This window comes from Cannabis sativa, chromosome 4, assembly GCF_029168945.1.
Source record: "Cannabis sativa cultivar Pink pepper isolate KNU-18-1 chromosome 4, ASM2916894v1, whole genome shotgun sequence".
NCBI lineage: Eukaryota > Viridiplantae > Streptophyta > Magnoliopsida > Rosales > Cannabaceae > Cannabis > Cannabis sativa.
In genome coordinates this window covers 77,208,730-77,229,994 of record NC_083604.1, presented here as the reverse complement: position 1 = coordinate 77,229,994, position 21,265 = coordinate 77,208,730, and the positions used below count along the sequence as shown (strand labels likewise).

At 30.3% G+C, this 21,265-nt stretch overlaps 1 protein-coding gene and 1 long non-coding RNA gene across 13 annotated transcripts; one reads left to right on the top strand and one right to left on the bottom strand.

Moving 5' to 3' along the window:
- The first annotated feature begins 580 nt into the window (after positions 1-580).
- On the top strand, positions 581-12,423 carry LOC115714483 (uncharacterized). 12 transcript variants are annotated; one of them, XR_009687510.1, is made up of 8 exons: positions 581-793; positions 911-1,256; positions 1,742-1,863; positions 2,783-7,310; positions 9,158-9,224; positions 9,411-9,576; positions 10,580-10,657; positions 11,970-12,423. It is a non-coding gene; the product is annotated as an uncharacterized LOC115714483 (long non-coding RNA). The 12 variants fall into 12 exon arrangements; XR_009687505.1 differs by adding an exon at positions 9,841-9,911 and having other exon boundaries at positions 10,580-12,423; XR_009687506.1 differs by adding an exon at positions 9,837-9,911 and having other exon boundaries at positions 10,580-12,423.
- A 144-nt stretch (positions 12,424-12,567) lies between these two features.
- Positions 12,568-17,857, bottom strand: LOC115714397 (U-box domain-containing protein 5). The gene is made up of 6 exons (XM_061114577.1): positions 17,094-17,857; positions 16,427-16,521; positions 15,742-15,927; positions 15,169-15,276; positions 13,834-14,984; positions 12,568-13,685 (listed from the first exon to the last, which is right to left on the bottom strand). The coding sequence occupies exons 2-6, from the start codon at positions 16,481-16,483 to the stop codon at positions 12,947-12,949; spliced, it is 2,241 nt and encodes a 746-aa protein (XP_060970560.1). The 5' UTR covers positions 16,484-16,521; positions 17,094-17,857; the 3' UTR covers positions 12,568-12,946.
- Positions 17,858-21,265: the final 3,408 nt, after the last annotated feature.

The following is a 21,265-nucleotide window of genomic DNA, read 5'->3' as shown; positions in this document are numbered from 1 at the left end:
TAAATTGTATAAAAAAAATTATTATAATTTTTCTCATCGTATTAGAATGATAATTCATTCAACTTTAAAATAGAATAGTCATTCCACCAAAATAATAAAAAAATCATTCATTGGAATGACATTTCAATACTTTATAAGAGCATCTCCAAGTAATAGTGTGCCCTGTGCAAAAAAGTGACGCGAATTTAGCACATATCAAATTTTGTGTCAAATTTGGCACAACACTATAATGTACAATTTGTATCATAATAAATATATTTTTTTTTTATTCACATTTGCGTCATTTATATTATTTTATTAGAATAATTAACAATACATTAGTATTTATATTTTTTTAATTATAAAATTAATGATAAAATTATTAGGTTTTACTGATTTAATGTGATTAAAGATTCCATTCCAACTAAACTCACCTTAAGTGTGGTGCGGACCCAAATAGGAATGTTTAGTTGGATGAATAACCAAGCCCATTTCACTGCATGCCATATACGTGAATAGTTTGTTTGTTTCTTGCAGGGACGTACGTACGTACCGCATGCAAACTTTATCAATAAAGCCACAATTAATAGGTTGTTCTGGTGTGGGTGAGATCTCATGAGGATCCTAGGCACATGGGTGCCCTTTTAACATTTCTCTATATATATAACCAATCTCAGTAGCAAAAAAACCCAGATAGATCAGTTAGCTAGGGTTCCAAATGGTAGTTCCGAGAGCTTCAAAAATTTCATTTTGAAGATTTGATTCAGGGTTTCATCTTTGGACGGGTCTTTTAAGCTTCTACTACGTACAGCAAGTAAGTGAATATAGCTTGAAAATCTTCTTTACTTGTTTTACAGTAATTAAGCTCTATTTTTCCATATTTATTAATTCAGATCTGTTTTTCTTTTTGGTTTTTGGATTTCATTTTCAGGGTTCGATCGATCTTACTGGGTTTGGGTTTGGGTTTGTGTCTAAAGTCTAAACTTCTTTCCCGGCATTTCTTCAAAACCCATTACAGTTTCTCCATCCCTCACTTGCCCTTTTCCCCACATCAAAATCGAATCTTTCAACTTCTTTTCTTCTCTCCAAAGGCCTGTCTCAGAGTCGGAGGAAACTCACTCACTTGGGTCCCAACACCATGTTTGAATTGATTAAACCTTCTGCTTTTAGGAAAGATAATGGGGAAGAAGGTGTTAAAACGATTGAAGAAAGAAGCTTTAGTTGGTGGGTCTTCTGGGTTGTTGAGTAATGGGCTTGAGTCAACCCTTAATCGACTGGTTAGTGATTTTGTTCATTGATTAGTTTCTCAATCATAGCTTTATTTATTTATTGGTTATTAGAGTTCTGGGTTCCACTTATTTTTTATTTATCTGATAGATTAAGCATACTTATATTTTGATTTTCATTATCTTAAATGAAAAATATGGCTAAACAGATTTGTGGTGTTGTTTCTCTTGCTTTTATTGTGCCTTAAATTCTACAAATTTATTTGGTGGAGAAGCCCAAAATTACACTGTGAGATCGTTTTGTGACCATAAATTTACATTGTGAGAGCATTAATATTGGACAGTGTAATAAATTCAATCTGGTTATTTTGCAAATTTAACAATTTTATGTTGTCTGGTTGTCTTAGTGTGTAGATTAATTAGTAATGAAAGTTGAGATTGGACTTGGGCTCTCATCAGAATAGCAATATCTCTTTGTGACATAATAATGTGTATATGAACATAGAAACTTTTAGCTGAGTAGCTTTTTTGGACAGAGTAAGTGGATTGTATCTGGGATTTTTGCTGCTGTGCTTCTTGGGAGGCATGATGCAGAAGCCGTTTGGTTTGCCATAGCTATCTTTTGCATTACAACGATTGAACAAGAAAGTTTAGTTGGGTAAGTGATTTTATTCATTAATTAGTTTCTCAATCATGGGTTTATTAGTTCAATTTATTGGTTATTTCTAGGTTATGGCTAAAAAGTTGTGTGGTACTGTTGTTTCTCTTGCTTGCCTTAAATTCTAAAATAATCCATGAAAATCCAGCAGACCCAAACCTACATTTGATTCAAAAAAGTCAGTGACCAATCTAATCTTAATGGTTATAAGTACAACTAATACTCTTCTTCAATTGAATATAAGGGCGTAATATATATTAAGTTCAAATCTAATAATAAGCCAAATATTAGGCACTGAGAGATCTCTTAAAGTACCAAATTAATTATCTTTGTTTCAAGAGAATCATCAAATCTAGGTTTTTCAAATAATTATGGAATTAGTAATTAATTACTATTTATGGAATTTGTTCAAAATGATAGAGGGTAACTCTGTGGTGCTTCTTCTATAAGAGGTATTAAGGCATTAAAGAAATCTTAAGCTTAAACTTGAGTATTACGTACTGTTTTGCATGGATGAATATGCACTTATATTTTTTTTAAAAAAATTAAGCTTTTATATATATATATTTATGTTTCAAACAGAACATATATAGTATAAGATATATTTACAATTAATTATCTGTCTTGTGCTAAACAAAATATATATGATGATACCTCTTATTTTTCTAATACATGATTCACTGACTCAATGAAAAATATTCGATTATGTAGTTTAAATATTTTGATTCTATTCTATATATATATATTTCCCGGAAAAAAATGTCTCATAATTAAACATATATATATCATGCATTACATGTTTCCTAGTAAAACTACTTTTAAAGCCCAAACTACTGTAATGTTTCTTGTTCAACTCTCTAATGATTACCATTGTGAATTCAAAACTCACTAACTCTGAAAATCTATGGAAATCAAACAGGCCCAAACCATATTTTGTAAATCTTCAAGAAAGTTAGGGAGCTTCGTCAGATGCCGCTGCAATTGCTTAAGGTCAAACAAAGCTCATCCAATCTTGATGGTATGTACAATTACTAAATTTTTTTAGTATGATTTTACAATTAAAAATTAATATTTGGTGTTATTTTCATTTAATTTTCATTGAATTGAACTTTTAAGCTATCTAATTTAGTTGTCATATACATATTTTTGGTTTCTTCTTATTTTAAGGAATTTGTCACTCCATAAATCATGACACATGCTCTTGTTGGTTCTATTCTCTTAGTCATGTTTGAAAAAATTAGTGAAAGAGTAGATTTTTAAGAGATTATAGATTTTATACGGGTAAAAAAAATTAGATGGAAAAATGTTTTAAGAAAATAATTAGAAAATTACAGTTAGTTGACTCTGTTACTTGTGATGTTGAGCATATGCAAATAAAAAATAGAAATGTGAATGACTAACTTTATGAAATAAAAGAAACTTCATACTAGTTAGAAAACTTAATAGATGAGATAAGAATCCATATTTTGGGATGCAAGGTGAAAAGTGAACTGGAAGTAATTGTGAAAGTCAAGAACTTTTACTTATTCTCGTTGTCAAAGTAGAATCCAAAATAAGAGACCTACTAAATAAAGTAGAAAACAATTTAATTAAAAAAGATGTTTTCAGTTTAGGAATAGGATTAAAAATAGAGCATTCAGATTATTACCTTGCTCTTTTGGTGTAAGAATGCGATATTCAATGTGTGATTTTGATAAGAATCATATTGTTGGGTGGTTGGTTTAAGTTGTATGCAATACTAAACTTGGTGTCCTTTTATTCAATAAATGATTGGGATTGGGAAGACGAATATAGCTTAATTTATTTATAGTGATGATAGAATAAAAAAATATTTTGATATTATAACAAGAGTTGATGCATCTTACAAGTACGATGAATATAAGCTGATAAAGACGCTATTTGATAGCATTGTCAACTTAGCTAAAATGAATTTCAGATACAAATGCTAGTAAAATAAGGAGTCTTATGATAACAATGACTTTTATCAACTCCAAGTTAACTTGCAACTGCTTTTTAGCCAGTATTTTTTTTTATCCTAGATGATGTGGAATGAAAATTACAACAATTGCGATTATTTTAAAAGTTATTTTAGTATTGAGCTCGAAAAAGTAGAATTACAATAACTACTAAAAGTGAAATTGTACCGTAAAAAATGAGTGATGCCATAAGCTATTACCTATATAAACACCATTCATTGATGATTGTTGGAGTTTATTGCTAAGCACATCTTTAATAATATGCTCAGAACTCATCTAAACATTCAAATTTAGAAATAGTTAGTAGGCATATTATTGGAAATTGCAATAACTTTGCATTGGCAGTAAAATCACATAGTGAACTTTTACGTTCAGAATTAAATACAAAAGAGTGGAATATTTTACTTAAGAGCAACATATGGAAGTTATCCCAGCGAGAAAATAATATTATTCTACCTTTATGATTAAGTTACAACTATTTGTCGCTACATCTAAGGAGATGGCAAGCGTATTGCTCGAGACTTTTCAAATATTATATATTTGAGCAAAAGAAATTAGTTTAGATGTGGATGGAAGAAAGTCTTTTGCAACCCAAGAAAGAAAAAAACATAAAAGATGTTGGGAAAGAGTACTTTGAGCACCTTGTAGCTAGGTTATTGATCCAAAGATTGATGATAACAATAGTTTCATTATCAATGGATTAGTGAATGACCTAGAAAATTTATCTCAAGAAATTTTAGTTGCACATTAGAACTTGATGAATTTAGTACCATTATAAGCAGTTCTACTCTTCATTTGTCATCTGAAAATAAATATTAATAGTGTAATAAAATTTATGGACTTTGTTGAAATGACGTCTCTGCGAATGTTTTTTCAATTAAAATACGCGAAGATTGGCGAGGAACTTGTATGAAATGAATAAATGTTAGATAAACTCTTCTCATCAGCTAAATATTTGCAAATTCTTTCCCTTTTTTATTATCGTATAATATGATTGTGTAGTTCTATCGGCAAATCAAGGCATTTGAGGTACTTGGACTTATCATCAACTCTTTTTAATTGTTGTCGAAGAATATTTGTCAATTGTACAATTTACAAACACTACTATTGATAAGTTTTAAGTACCTCGTTCGGTTACCCGTTGATATAGGAAGATTGATAAGTTTGCATTATCAAAACATTATTGATAGAAAAGTAACAAAAATGCTAGCAGGAATGTCAAACATAAAAGATGTGCAAACTTTAATTGATTTTATGCTATCATTTCCCAGAATAAATTAGTTAAAGTTTGCAAATCGTTCATATTAGACATTACTCCTTGCATTTATGTTATTTTTGTATCAATATTGCTTTGATAATGCAAACTTACCAATCATCCTATATCAACGGGTAACTAGGTGAGGTACTTACAACTTTTCAACAATGATGTTTGTAAATTGTATAATTATGACAAATCTAACCCGACAACAATATAAGAAGAGTTGTTGATAGATCCATGTATTTTAAACACCTTAATTTGGCAATAAAACTAGACAATTATGGTATAGGATAATAAAAAAGACAAAGAATTTGCTAATATTTAGCAAACTACAAGAGTTTATCTAATACATGTTTGTTTCATACAAGCTCCTCGCCAGCTTCCGAGTATTCTAATGGTAAAAATGTCGCAAAAATATTATTTCAGCAAAGTCCATAAATTTCGTTACACTGTCAATGTCTCTTTTTTTATCTGACATATGAAGAGTAAATTGCTTCTAATGTTATCAAATTCATCAAGTTTTATCCTGCAACTAAAATTTCCCGAAATAAATTTTACCAAGTCATTCAATTATCCATGCATAATAAAACCTCTTATCCCTGATCTTTGGATCAATGACCTAGCTACAAGATGCTCAAAGTACTCTTCCCCAACATCTTCTATCTTTTTCTCTATCTCGCATTGCAAAATATCTTCTCTCATCCACATCCAGACTAATTCTTTTTGTTCAAATTATTAATGCTTGGAAAGTATCGAGCAATATGTTATTTATTTCGTTAGATGTGTTAGCAGATAATAGTAACTCAACCACAAAGTTTGAATGATATTACTTTCTCTCTCGGGTAACTTTCATATGTCGCTCTTAAGTAAAATATTCCATTTTTTTGGATTTAATTCTGAACGCAAAAGTCCATTGATTGATTTCACTGTCAATGTAAAATTATTACACTTTGTAATAATCTACCTATCAGTTGTTTCTAAATTTGAATGTCCACATGAGTTTTGAGCATTATTAAAAGCATGCTTAGCAATCTCCAACAATAATCATTGGATAGTGTTTATACATGTGATAGCTTGTGGCATTACTAACTTTCGACGCTACAACTTAACTTCTAGTAGTCATTACGATTTTACTTCCCCAAGCTCAAGACTCAAAATAACTTTTAAGATAATCTCACTTGTTGTAATTTCGTTTTATACGTCATCTAGGACAAAAAAAGAAATTGCTGGCCAAAAAGCATTTCAAGTAAATCTGGAGTTGAAATCATTGCTATCGTAAAGCTCTTTATTATAATAGCTTTCGTATCTGAGACTCATTTTCTCTAAGTTGACAATACTATTAAAATAATCGTTCACTCTATCATCACTATAAATGAGTTAGTTATATTTGTCTCCCCAATCCCAATCATTCATACTATAGAAAGGACATCAGTTTGAGTACTGCATACAATTGAATTTAGCTACCCAACAATATGATTCTTGTCAAAACTCCTACTTAGGATATCGCATTCTTTCACTAAAGGGGCAAGGTAATGATCAAAATGCTTTATTTTTAATATCTTTTTCCTAAATTGAGAACATTTGTTTGAATTAAATTGCATTCTACTTCATCTAGTAGCTCTCTTATTTTGGGTTCTACTTTGACAACTAGAATAAGTGAAAGTGCTTAACTTTCACAACTGCTTCCAGGCTCACTTTTCACTATGCATTCCAAAATATTTGTTCTTATCTCATTTATTAAGTTCTCTAACTCATGGGAAGCTTCTCTTAGTTCATCAAGTCATTCATTCACACTTCTATTTCTTATTTTCATCTTCTCAGCATCACTAGTAACGATATTGACTAGTCGTAATTTTTTAATTATTTTTTTTGAACATCTTTCGATCTTATATTTTTGCCTGTATAGAGTCTACAATCTCCTGAGAATCTACCACTTCACAAATTTTTTTCAAACACATCTGAGTGAATATAATCAACAAGCACGCCTGTTCATGATTTATGGAGTCATAAATTTCTGAAATTAATAAGAAACTACAAAAATATATATGACAGCTAAATTTGATAGCTTGAAGCTTAAATTCAATCAAGATTAAATGAAAATGACACCAAATATTAATTCGTAATTGTAAAATCATGCTTAAAATGAGTAATTGTACTTACCATCAAGGTTTGGGTATGCTTGATTTTTTAGAGTTAGTGAGCAATGAATTAAGGTAATCATTTAGACAGTTGTATGGGGTTGACAAGAGAACATATAATGCAAGATATGTTTATGAGACAATATTTCTTGGAGAAATATAGAATAGAATTAAAATATTTAAACTACATTTCGAACAGTTCTCATTGGGTCAGTGAAATCATATTAGAAAAATAAGTGTGGTTTCATATTTTGTTTTGCACAAGAGGATAGACAGATTATGGTATCTTAATTTCTCAGGAGCAGCACTAAATAATATACATCAAAGTGATATTTGCATCACACAAAATAATATAAATACTAAGGAGAAATGTTAGTTAGTTAGTTTTCAGTTTCTGTCCTAGCTATAGTCCTTATCCTATATTTCATTTTGTGCTAAAGTTTTCTAAGTCTTTAGAGAGTGAATTGGAGGGATGTTAAAGAGAGCAATGTGTGTTTGATCATTGCCTCTCAAGTGAGCTGATTTGTAATCTCGAAAGCTAAGGCTCTTGTATCTTGAATTTTTATCACTTTTTTGGAGATTCATGATCAATAAAGAGTTCTAAGCAATTAATATGGTTGTTCTTCTCTTTGGATCACTCAACAAAGCTTTCTATTTTGTCTGTTGAAACCAAGCATTTCTGGTTTGCATTTCAGTTTGTTAATATTGTTTTTGTTTTAATTTTATTCTTCTTCTTGTTGTTAATGTTTTCTCTTCTTGATTTGGTGTAGACATTCAAACCTGAACATTAAATATATGAAATTAATTTAACTAACGACATATTCTTAAATTTGTAAACATATTTTAACTATAACCATTCAACTTGCAACAAAATCAAACTGTACAAAATTATATATATGCATGCAAATCAATCCAAGAGTCCACTATTTAGTGCTGAGATACATCAAATACTACAAAACTATACATTTTTCATATCCATGAATTATATGATTGATGATAAATTCGCACTCCTAAAAGATAAAAATATATATAATAAATAATAACAATAATGAAAATATATAGACGTGGCATTACTATTAATCTTCCTTCCATTTTAGAACAGAGCTCTCAAGCTCTCACAATTGATCATTGATCACCACCAAAAAAGATTCTGAGACTACTTTATCTGAATCTAACTGAAGACATGCACTTCATTTTCTTCTCCATTGTTTTTTGGTGTACACCAAAATTTTCCCAAAGTATGTTGATCTCTTGGATGGTCTTCTTTCATTAGTTTGATTGCTTAATAAGCCTTTGTTATCATCAAGATCAACTAATGTAGGGCATTCGGGCTCAGTTGTATCATCTCTTAGTTGCCGGTGTAGTTCCAATGCGTTCAACCGAATCCAAAAGCAGTGCATGCTCTTGCTCCTCGGAGCATGCATTGCTTTTGGATTTGGTTGAATGCAATCCATTCTTCAGAACATTTACATTAGAATCATGTGCATCCCTCAAAAATAAATTATAATAGTAGCTGATTACTTTTCACTTCTAAAAAGGTTGCTTTTCTACCCACTTGTTCTTTTGTATGGAGAGAGAAATACTTGTCTCAGTTTACTTTTAACCTTTTGTTATTTTCACACTTACTGTGTTTTGTAATTTTAGAGTGCATTATGATATATATATAGTTACTCAGTTTGACCATAGTTCTTAAAAATCTCAATTTCATTTTTTTAACTTTATATACTTTTAAAAAGGCCAACCTCAGCACATGCCTTGGCAATAGGTCCAACCCAACCCAACTGTTGACCATTCTCTCCTATAGTGCGATGGAGCCCACATTGATTTGACTATTCTGCCAAATAGGAATGTGTAATTGGAACAATAACCAAACCCATTTGAATGCATGGCCATTTACGTTAATAAGTTGTTTTTTGCTGCAGAGATTTACGTACCGCATGAACTTTATGAATAAAGGGACAAATATTTAATGGTTTTTAACCAGCAACGGTACTTGAATTGGTTTGGTTATTAAACCCAACCCAACCACCCACATTCACTCGCTACTCACATACAGATATATCTTACTAGCAAAAACCACCCAGAAACAGAGTTGGGGTTTCTTTCTCCTCGTGTATATATATATATATATGTCTCAAAACTTAATCACTCTTCTTCTTTTCATTAATATGGTAGCTGGGATCTGAAACATTTTGCCTTTATTAATGTCCTTCTTCTGAAACTTCGGGAATAACCATGTTTGGAACTGATCAATGCTGGTCACTAATTAAGAGCTCAATGGAGCTCTAATGGTTTGCTGTTGATGATGAGCTCATTCACTCGGCTCCTCTTTCGTTCCCAGGTACCCATTTTCAGTACAGTTGCTATATATTTGACTTTGTTGCTCTCTAGGCTTGTAGATCTGGGCCTTTATGAAGAGTGTTCTTCAATTTTAATTTAAAGTTAGGAACTTTTTGGTTTAAATCCATTTCTTTTTCTACTCTCTTGAAAGTAAGAACAATTTTTCGTGTTAGGCTCGATTAGAGTGAAAGAATTAAAACTCTGAGCTGAGCATGCTTTCTTTCTTCTACCAATATTTTAACTTTTGTTTGGTTCAATCAGTTAGGGTTTCTTGGGGTTCATTTTGAAGATTTACGTAATGGTCAAAACCAGCTTGTTCTGGATTTCACTCTTTTCGTAAGTGAAGCTTCATATTGTTCTTTACTTGTTTTACAATAAGCAAAGGTTTCGATTATATATGATGTGTTTTTTTTTTTTGGTTATTGGATTGCATTTGCATTGTATACATTTGATCTTCTTTCTTGCAAGATTTTTCTCTTTCTCATTTTATTTATTTATTATATTTTTGCAGCTATTACTGGACCATGAAATCTATTAATATATATATATATATGTCATTGGATTCTAACTAATACTTTTGCTTGGTATGTACTATTTTCATTTTAATCCATGAAAATCAATCAGGCAACTATTTTTAGTATAGCCACTGAGATCCTAAACTAACTATTTTTTTTTGGCATAATATTAAGTTCAAATCTAAGCAGAATAGTCACTTATGATATCCTAAGTACTTTCTGAATTTTGATTTAATGATCTTTAGAAAAGAAGATATCACCTGTTTATTTTCTTATGCTAAACAAATATGAAACCACAATTACTTTTATAATATGATTTCACTTGACTCAGTGAGAAGTGTTAGATGTGGTAGTGTAATTAATATTTTGATTCTATTCATGCATTACATGATATTTCCTTGTAAACCCGAGACATACTGTTTTCTTGTTATTGAACTCTCTAATGATTACCACAGTTTATAACTCATTAACTCTGAAAATCAATTGCAGACCCAAAGAGAGTTAAGGAGCTCATTCGGATGCTAGTGGATTTGCTTAAGAACAAACAAAGCTCATCCAATCTTAATGGTAAGTACAAGTACTCTTATATTTTTTCGGTATGACTTTACAATTAGGTTACAAATTAATTTTTGGTACCATTTTCATTTTCTTGTTATTTTGAGGAATTTGTGACTCCATAAATCATGGTATAGACACGCTTGTTTGTTCTATTCTTTAGATTGTGTTTGAAAAAATTAGTGAAAGAGTAGATTCTTAGGACATTGTAGACTTTATAATGGCAAAAAAAACTAAACTGAAAGATATTTAAGAAGATAATTAGGAAATTATGATTAATTGGAGCCATTATTAGTGATTCTTAGGAAATGCAAATAAGAAATAAAAGTACTGTGAATGAATTAAGAACATATTTGAAATTAACTATCCAACAATAATATAATTATTGTCAAAAGTCTAAAGGCAATATGATTCTTGTCAAAAGTCTTACCTAAGATATTACATTCTTGCACCAAGAGGCAAGGTAATCATCTAAATACTCCATTCATAACCCCTTTCTTAAATTAAGAACATATTTTTTAATTAAATTGCCTTATATTTTTTCTAGCTCTCTTATTTTGGGTTCTACTTTGTCACCTGAAATAAGTGAAAGTTCCTTACTTTCACAGCTACTTCGAGGCTCACTTTTCACCTTGCTTTACAAAATATCAATTATTATCTCATTTATTAAGTTATCTAGCTCATGGGAAGTTTCTTTGAGTTTATTAAGTCATTCCTTCACACTTTCATTTCTTATTTGCATCTCCTGAACATCACTAGTAATAGTTTTGACTAATCATAACTCCTAATTATCTTAAACATCTTTTGGTCCATTTTCTTTGCCCGTATAAAATCTACAATCTTTTGAGATTCTACTCTCTCACCAGTTTTTTCAAACACATCCAAAAGAATATACCCAATAAGCGTGTGTCTATCATTATTTATATAGGTTTCTCAAATTAACAAAAAACCACAAAAATGTATATTACAACTAAAGTCGGTAGCTTATAGCTTCAATTCAATCAAGGTTAAATGAAAATGACACCAAATATTAATTCGTAATTGTAAAAGCATACTTAATAAAATGAGTAATTGTACTTACCATCAAAGTTTGGGTGTGCTTGATTTCAATGAACTTTTCAGAGTTAGTGAGCTACGAATTACGGTAATGTTTAGACAATTAAACGACAACGATTTTTGGGGTTCACAAGAAAACATGTAATGCAAAACATGTTTATGAGACTATTTTTAGGAGAAATATAGAATAGAATTAAAATATTTAAACTACATTAGCACATTAAACAGTTCTCATAGGAAAATAAGTGTGGTTTCATATTGTGTTTAGCACAAGAGGATAGACAGATGGTGTCTTCTTTCCTGAGGAGCAGGCATTAAACAGATGGTCATATTTGCATCAAACAAATTTTTGTAAATTATATCTTGTGGTGATGATTCATGTCATATTAGTTTTGTTAATTGATCTCTAAAGGAAAATATTTGTTAGTTTTTTGAGTTTCTGTCCTAGCCTATATATAGAGTCCTATCCCATTTCATTTACTGAATTTTCCCAAGTCTTTAGAGGGTGAATCGGAGGGATGTCAAAGCTTTGTAATCTAAAAAGCTAAGGCTCTTGTAACTCGAATTGGTATCACTCTTTTGAAGATTTAATAGAAAATTCTAAGCCATTAATGTGGCTGACCTTTTCTTTGGATCAGCCAACAAAGCTTTCTGTTTTTTGTCTGTTGAAACCAAGCATTTCTGGTTTGCATTTCAGTTATATTGTTTTTGTTTTGATTTTATTCTTCTTGTTGCTTTGCTGTTATTGTTTTCTGTTCTTGATTTGGTGTAGACATTTAAACCTGAACATTTAAATGTATGAAATTAAATTAACTAACGAAATATTCTTAAATTTGTAAAACATATTTTAACAATAACCATTCAACTTGCAACAAAAGTAAACTGTACAAAATTATATATGCATGCAAATCAATCCAAAAGTCTACTGTTTAGTGCTGATATACATCAAATACTACAAAACTATACATTTTTTGTATCCATGAATTATGATTGACAATAAAATAGCACTCCTAAGAGAAAAATATATATAAAATAAATAAATAATAATAATAATAATAAAAATAGACAAGACATTACTAGTAGAGCTTAAAAAAACAAAAAATCAAGCCTGACTAATAATTAGAGTTAAGCAGCATCTTCCTTCCATTTTAGAACAGAGCTCTCAAATTCTCACAACTGATCATTGATGAACACCAAAAAATATTCTGAGACTACTTTATCTGAATCTAACTGAAGACATGCACTTCATTTTCTCCTCCCGTTGTTTTTTGAGAACACCGAAAAGAATGCTGATCTCTTGGATGGTCTTCTTTCATTAGTTTGATTGCTTAAGCCTTTGTTAGCATCAAGATCAACTAATGCAGGGCATTCAGGCTCAGTTCTAACATCTCCTAGTTGTCGGAGTAGTTCCAATGCATTCACCTGACCCCGATCGCTCCCATTCTTAGAAATGTTGACAAGAGGAAGGATTATCTCCTCTTCCATGGCCAACTCGCAATATTCAATTCGTTGAGAGCATAAAGAGAGGAGGATATCAACAGCATGCTCTTGCTCCTCAGAGCTGCCATTTTCGAGAACTTCAGCAATAAAAGCAATGCATCCGCTAGTCTCGGCAACAGATGCCCTTGCTTCTTCAGAAGTGCAGAGATTTTTCATTATAACTAAACACTTTTCAACAAGAGCTTTATTGGAAAGCAAAGAAACCAGCTTCGGGATGCACTCAAAAGAAGCAATGTGAGAACAAACGTCATGATTTGAGGACAAGTTGTGCAAAACCTTTACAGCGCGCTCCTGTAAATCTCGGTTCTGTGAGTCAAGAGCTCTTATAATTGATGCTAGAGCACCAGAAGCCATGATCTTTGATCTACAATAAGAGTAGGAGGACAAAACTTCCATGATGGTGAAAACTTCTCCAGCTACTGACGAATCCAAAAGTGATGTTAAGAGATCAAATGCATCCTCACGTAGATACAATACTTCATTTCTGCAATGGGAAGCAAAAGAGTCAATTTTAATAAAAATCTTAAAAGCCATGTATGGAATAAGCATGCCCACATAATGAACAGAGAACAAAATTACAAATTTATAAACTTTTTAGGAAAAGAAACAGTTAAGTTAAACAAACAAATTACCTGTTTTTGCTCACAAATGCCAACAATAACTGCAATCCATTCTTCAGAGCATTTACATCATTAGAATCATGTGCATCCCTCAAAAATGCAATGAGTGGTTCAACAAAATTCTCATTTGACAAAGAATAATACATTTTTTCATTGCACTTCAATTGCCTTTTGACTTCTTCAACAACCTTACATCGCGGTTCCCAAGAAAGCTCCCCGAGGTTGGATAAAAATTCCAACTCTGGCTCGTTGTTTTTAGGAGGTGACTGAAACTTACCAAAACCATCATCGATCTGAGCAGAACTCAAGCCATTAGTTGTCTTATTGCGTGAAGAATCCGAACTGAAACTATTGTCTACAGATCCAATTGATATATTGCTGAAATCCATTTGGAGTCGAATGTCATTCATGGAACTCCCAAAGCTAGCAATGGAAGTCGAAGAAAACTCCAATGACTGTGGTGCTTCTGGTACTGTACTAGGGTCGGTAAGCTTGACCCCATTTTGACTACACCACCTTGAAATCAATTCCTTCATGGCAACATTTGAAGTCATTGAAAAATGCATTAATTTCGTGTTAGTTTTTGGACAGGTATCATGACCCTCATCAAACCACTTTTGGATCCACATCCTTTCATATGATTGTCCAGAAGCAATGACAACTGGATCATACATCAATTTGGAAGATATGGGGCACCTAAATTCCTCAGGGAGCACACCTCTCATCATTATGTTCTCAACATCATGCTGTCTGTATCTAATACGCGGTTCCACTTCAGCAACAAAGCCATTACCAGAATTTTCCAACGAAAACGAGCTTCGATGACAAGCAGAGGCACTTTCTGTTTGATCTGGGATGACCAAGTTTCCATACTTCTTGAATAGATACAAAAAGTATGTTAATATCTTCTTCTTAGTGGAATCAGTCTCAGAAACTTTACGCAGCAACTTTTGAATTGATCTTTTCTCTATTAGAATATCCTTCGGTGATAAAATATGGAGCCTTGATGCTGCGAGTTGAAGAGCTCTAATTTCAGAAGTTTCCATGGAATCTGATGAAGAAGTACCTCTTTGGATCAACTCCCGTAGAACCTTCCCAGCCTCTTCTTCACAATGATCCAGATCAAATGTTTCCACCGCAAGATTATCAACCATATGAGAAATCTGCAAATCGCGTTAATAAATTAGACTCTTAAATGTAGGAAGACTGAAGGCTACGGGAAAAAAAAAAAATCTAATACATTAATGCAAATTGTTTCACAAAATTAAAAGTGTAAATATTTTCTAGGTGCCGAAGAAACAAAAAAAGCAAAACTAGACAGGCCTCAAGGTATGTGAATTAACAAACCTCTGCTGATAGTAAAACTGGAACCATATCTTGAATTTGGGATAAACTCTGCTCGATTAACTTCTTCGTTTTGTTACATCTTGACTGTATCACATCCCCCGTTAATGCCTGTAAGTAATTTAAAGCACCATTAAATATTATACTCAATTCTAGCTACAAAATCAACAGCTGAATTCAGAACTTTACAGTGACATTATCAAATTAATTTTCTTGGCAATATTACATTGAATTATGGTAATCATTATTAGACAGTTCAACAAAAGTAAAGCATGTCTGGGGTTCACAAGTTTTACCAAGAATCAAAATATTTAAACGACAGTAGCAGATCGAAACAGTTGTCACTGAGTCAGCGAATCACATTAGAAAAATAAGTGTGTTTCATATCTTGTTTAGCACAAGAGGATAGACAGATCATGTCTTCTTTACTAAGCAGCAGCATTGATGAACATCAAAGTGATAATTGCATCAAAATATATAGTAAATACTATGTCCTCTTTGAACTTGTTTGAAACAATTACTGAAATTTATATCATTCAAAGGAAAGTCATCTTAGCAACATCCAAGTATACACACCAGATAGAGTTTACTAGAGTCGCGACAATAGTCCAGAATTGTCTTGGCTTTATCGATGGATTGACTTAATGTGCACAAAGCTTGTATTCCTGTTGAGCACCGAGGTCGTGCATCTTCTATTTTCGGTTTTATATTCAAAATTCTCTCAACTAATGCCTTGAGCTTTAAGCACATTAAACGATGAACCTGCAATCATAAAGTACAAAACCATTACAATCTAGCATTCAAATATAGAAAGGAAAACTTAATTTTAAAATATTTATTTATATATTCATTGATCCAAACACACTCAAGTTTGAGCTTCCTCATGAAAATTTCTCTTAAAAACATCTCATTACTGATTAGTTTTCCATCCCATTATAGAAGCACCACAGGGTTACTCTTTATCTTCTTGAAAAAAATCTATAATAGTAATAATTTCCAAAGCTCTATGAAAAGGCTAGATTTGATTCTCTCGAAAGAAATACAATTTGGTAGTTTAGGAACTCAGTGGCTATTCTGTTTAGATTTGAACCAAATAATTATGCCCATCATTTACATAATAATAGTCAAAGTAAGGTTGAATGTAGTTCAAAGAGTGGACTTTCGTGATGTATATACATGTGAAGAGTTGATAAAAACAGACATTCTGGGGCTGCAATAAAACCAAATTCAAGCTGAAAACAAGTTGTGTGAAATAATTTACCTTAAATGAGCGAGCATTCGAGACTGCTCCCGCAAGTTCAGCAACATCAGTTCCCATTCAAACGAGGTTTATTTTATACCTGAGCATTCAAAAAGCTAAGAGGAAAAAACATTCAATTTCATGTCTCTAAAATAATACCCAGTGATATGACAATATAAAAAATTATTTATGACATTGTATGAAGACATCCCTTTAAACATAAATCTGAGAATAAACCAAACAAAGCTGCGATTAAAGAGAATCATTGTTCACTTAAAAACACTAATTTAGCAAATGACAAATTGAAAGTTGAATGAACTACTGAGTATAACCGAAAAGGCCTCATTCTTGACATGAACAAATCAGTAGAAAAGAAATTGAATTGACATTAAAAAAAGAACAGCAACACACTGAAAAACTACCAACCAATAATTTTCAGAATTATTGATATGAAAATTTTCAAAGCTTAAACACTTAAATTTTCAAAATTCATCATAATAGACTAAATCATCATTTACAAAATCCTTTAAAATTAGAACTTGGTAACAGATTCATGGACCATTTGGCTACAGAACACCCTTTAAGTGTTAACTTATCAAATCAAAGCTCTCAATAATTAAGCAAACATAAGATTTACAGAATCAAGTCTAAACTTACTAATAACTAACATGAGAGAAATGAGACTTACTTATTTGACAGAAAGCAGAACAATGACCAAAAACTCCTCCTTGAATCCTCAATCTGATCAACAATTGCTAAACCACCACAACTATATACTGAATAGTGAATACAGCCAAAGCCACACCCCAATTCCCAAAACGTCACCAAATAACGGAAAGAAACACTATGATTCAGACTAAGTACGAAAGTCAAGTTCTCAAAACCACACTCATCTTCTTTTCCCCAAATTTGGTAAAGTTTCAAACAGAGGTCAAAGTCCTTATGCTATCTTTTCGTGTAGCCCTACCGTAAATAAGCAAGGTAAAGAGAAAACAGTAGTTCAGTAACTTCAACCCAAAACCCAAATTCATAATCTTCAGAAAACCCAGTTTGTTTCTCAAACCCAATAAACTTTCCCAATACCAAAAATTCTCAATCCAAAAAGAAGAGCTTTCGCTACCTTTCAAGGTATATAAACATAAACCCACTCGAAAGTATAAAGCTTATCCAAAAAGCACAAAACAATTCTCAAAAGCAGAACAACATCATTGATTGATTCTCCGGAAAAACTGAGCCACAAAGTCTTCAACTTTAAGAACAAGAAAGATTAAATAAATATCTGAGGAAAAAACTAGACTAAGTAAGACACAAAATTTATGAGTGAGAAATCGTCAACCCGTTTCTGGTTTTCATGGTCTTCCTCCACCATAAGACGAGAGAGAGAGAGAGAGAGAGAGAGAGAGAGAGAGAGAGAGAGAGAGAGAGACAGAGATAATAGGAGAGAGAAAGTTTGCGCCAAGATAAATGCTCCATTCATATCTCTATCTTGACTGTGACGCTCCCTGGCTGTGACAACTGTGATGATTGAAGTCAGCTTCTGATTGGCCAAGTTGTCTGTGACGGAAATGAAAGGTGACAGCACTCACTTATTCCCAATTTATTTATTTATATTTATATTTTTTTTTAAAATAATAATAATAAAAGACAACAATAGGAGCTGACATTTCAAAGCGCAGACTTGGTTGAACAATTAAATATAATTGTAAAAATGATGAACTTTATACATTAAAGAAAGAACAGAGATTTTCTGGAACAGTTGGTTTTTTTGGTCCGAATTTTCTTAGTCTTTAAAAAAAAATTTAAAATTATTGACATCGTTAAAATTAAGAATTTTTATCATATCTTATTTAATTTTATTAATTAAATTTTGATATCTATTAAATTATGCCTTTCAAATTTGATATTTACCAATACATGTTTTATGAATTTTTATTCATGTTAAATTTTTCTTTAAAAATAAGATAAAAAATTTTCAATCTAATAATTTATATATTTTAAAAAAAAATTTAACGGTCTTAAAAGTTTAAAAAACATAATTTAATATATATCAAAATTCAAGTAACAAAGTGTTAATTTTTTTTTTATTATTATTAACAAAAAAATAATGAGATGGTGGATATCCCTTCCTCACTCTTTTAGTATTTTTGACAATTTTAAAGACCACGTACCAATAATAGAGCAGGGCCGACTTAATTACAAGGCAACTTAGATAATTGCCTAAGACCTCACAAAATTTAAACTCTACATTTTAATGGTAATATATATTATTATTAGAGTATTGTTATTAAATACTAATAGCACAACACTTAATGATGACATCCTACAATTAATTAATTATATTCTCTAAAATTTATTATTTAAAATTATATAAAACTTAATATTTAATTACACTTAAAATACTATGCCCCGTGTCTTTTTGCCTTTATCTTGTTATTATTATTATATGTGGTAATACATATAATAATAAGTCAAAACGCACGCCAATTGGGATTTATTGAGAAAATAATAATCAAAAAATTATGTATTATTTTCTTTTCATGCTAGCTTCTACGTAACTGTGAAAAAAGTGGTCCTCCTTTCCTTTTTCTTTTACTTTTTATTATTTGGGTCTACTTATTATTTAAGTGAAATAATAATTAAATGGGTAGTTAGTGGTTGTGGCTACGGTTAGTACGTAGTAGAAGTATTAGATTTAGTGGTAATCTTATAGAGATAGATTAATATTTTCAACTATTACATACGTGTGGACTTTTATATATGTCCCAAGAATAATTCAAATGATAAAATGCTAGATATACGTACAAAAATTGTACATAATTTTATACAATGATTATATATAATTTTAATGGTTATATTCTTCAGATTAAATTATATATTCTTGAGTATAGAAAGTGTATTCTAAAAGTATGTTAGAGTTACTATAATTATATTGTTGGACTAAAATAGGCTCATATGTATATTTGTATGTATTGTTATACAAAAGTTTGACTCAAATAAGATATAATTTAGTAATTGTGGGTCATAATATTAAAGTATGATAGACTAAATGTGTAAATATCTTTAAGAATATTTTTAATTTATTAAGTGATTAAATTAAAAGTACTTAAAATTAATAACCTAGTATATATTGGTAGTAGCTCTCAAGAAATAAGAGTAATATTATTCTCATCTTTCACCATGAAGAGAGAAATAACTAAAGAACCCTAAGTCATATATACTCGAAAGAATATTATTTACTATTTATGAATTAAGGTACGCTCTCATTATTTGAGTTATTTTCTTTGAATCAATAAATATATTATTTAGATCTAATGCCTATACATTTATATAAATTATATTATTAATAGATAATATATTTATTTATAAAATTGAATCTTGTTATTGTTACAACTTGGGTCGGATAGTTGTTAGAGGTTTTTTTATTCATTTTAACATGTTAAAATTTGGAAAAAAGTGAATGAGGTTTTATCTCAAAATTAATTGACAATAAGAAAGTAACGCATTCATCCATTCATCTTATATAATATATTATCTTTCCACACATTAACAATGTAAAGAGTTCTAACATATATTAGTCTACTTTTCATTACTTTATTTAATAATATTTATTCTATTAATAATTACTTTGAAATTGTAGATAGATTGGTCCCGGCATAAATATATATATCTAACATTTATAAATAAATGGATCTCCACAAAAAGACAAAAGAAAAGACTTGTTTTTGTCTTTTTTTAAGTTTTTTTTTCACAATTTTTTTATAATATTTATTTTACAATTTTTTTTTATAATATTTTATTTTATTTTGTGGTTTATAAGTTTGTTTTTTTTTTTAATTTTGTTTTTATTTTATTTTGATAAATAATTTTTTTTACTTATTATTGGTACTATTAATGTGCTTAATGCCTTATCATTAATGTGTTTAATGCCATATCGGTATGGTCCCATTTTTTTGTACTTTTTTAAATTTGTTTTAATTTTATTTTTTTAAAAAAATAATTTTTTGTACTTGTTATTAGTATTTTTAATGTACTTAATATCATATCGGTATGATACTCAATATAAGTGATTTGTAATTTTTTTTGTCTCTTGTATTTTTTTCATTTGTATGGATGATCTTTGTACTATTTACTATTATTTTTGGCAAATAATTATTAATTAGTTAGTAATTTTTTATGAATGATTTGTGTACCATTTACTATTTTTTTTTATCTTTTATGTTTTTTTGTTTTATTTTTTAAAAGTAATTTTTTGTACTTGTTATTGGTACTCTTCATGTACTTAATGCTATATCGGTGTGGCCCATAATGTGACCAAATGGGCGTTTGCCAACAATGTTACGGGCATGGTAGAGATATCTATTATACCTGTTAATATCTTTTGTAATGACCATGAGGTCTAACTTCAATTATATTTATAAACGTATTTTTCAAAAAAAAAATATCGGTGTGGTACCCAATAATTGGTTAGTAATTTTTTTTTGTCTTTCTATTTTTACTTTTTACGAATAATCTTCGTACTATTTTTTGGTAAATGATTTTTGTACTATTATTGTTATGTGACACCTTAAGTGTTCAATACCATATTGATCTGGTACCCAATAATTAGTTGACACTAATATTAATATGTACTTATCTTTAGTAATTTTGATTAAAATTTTATTTTTTTTACATTTGATCTGCTAATTTAATTAGATATTAATTAATAAAAATAAGAAATATGATTAATCCATTAATTTTAACAGAAATTACGTGTCTTTGGCACATTTTTGACCACCTAGTATATACACTAGGTAGAAGTTACGTGCCGAGGCACGTAAATATTAGTTTTATTTAAAGTTTAGTTCTTCATTTTTCTTAGAT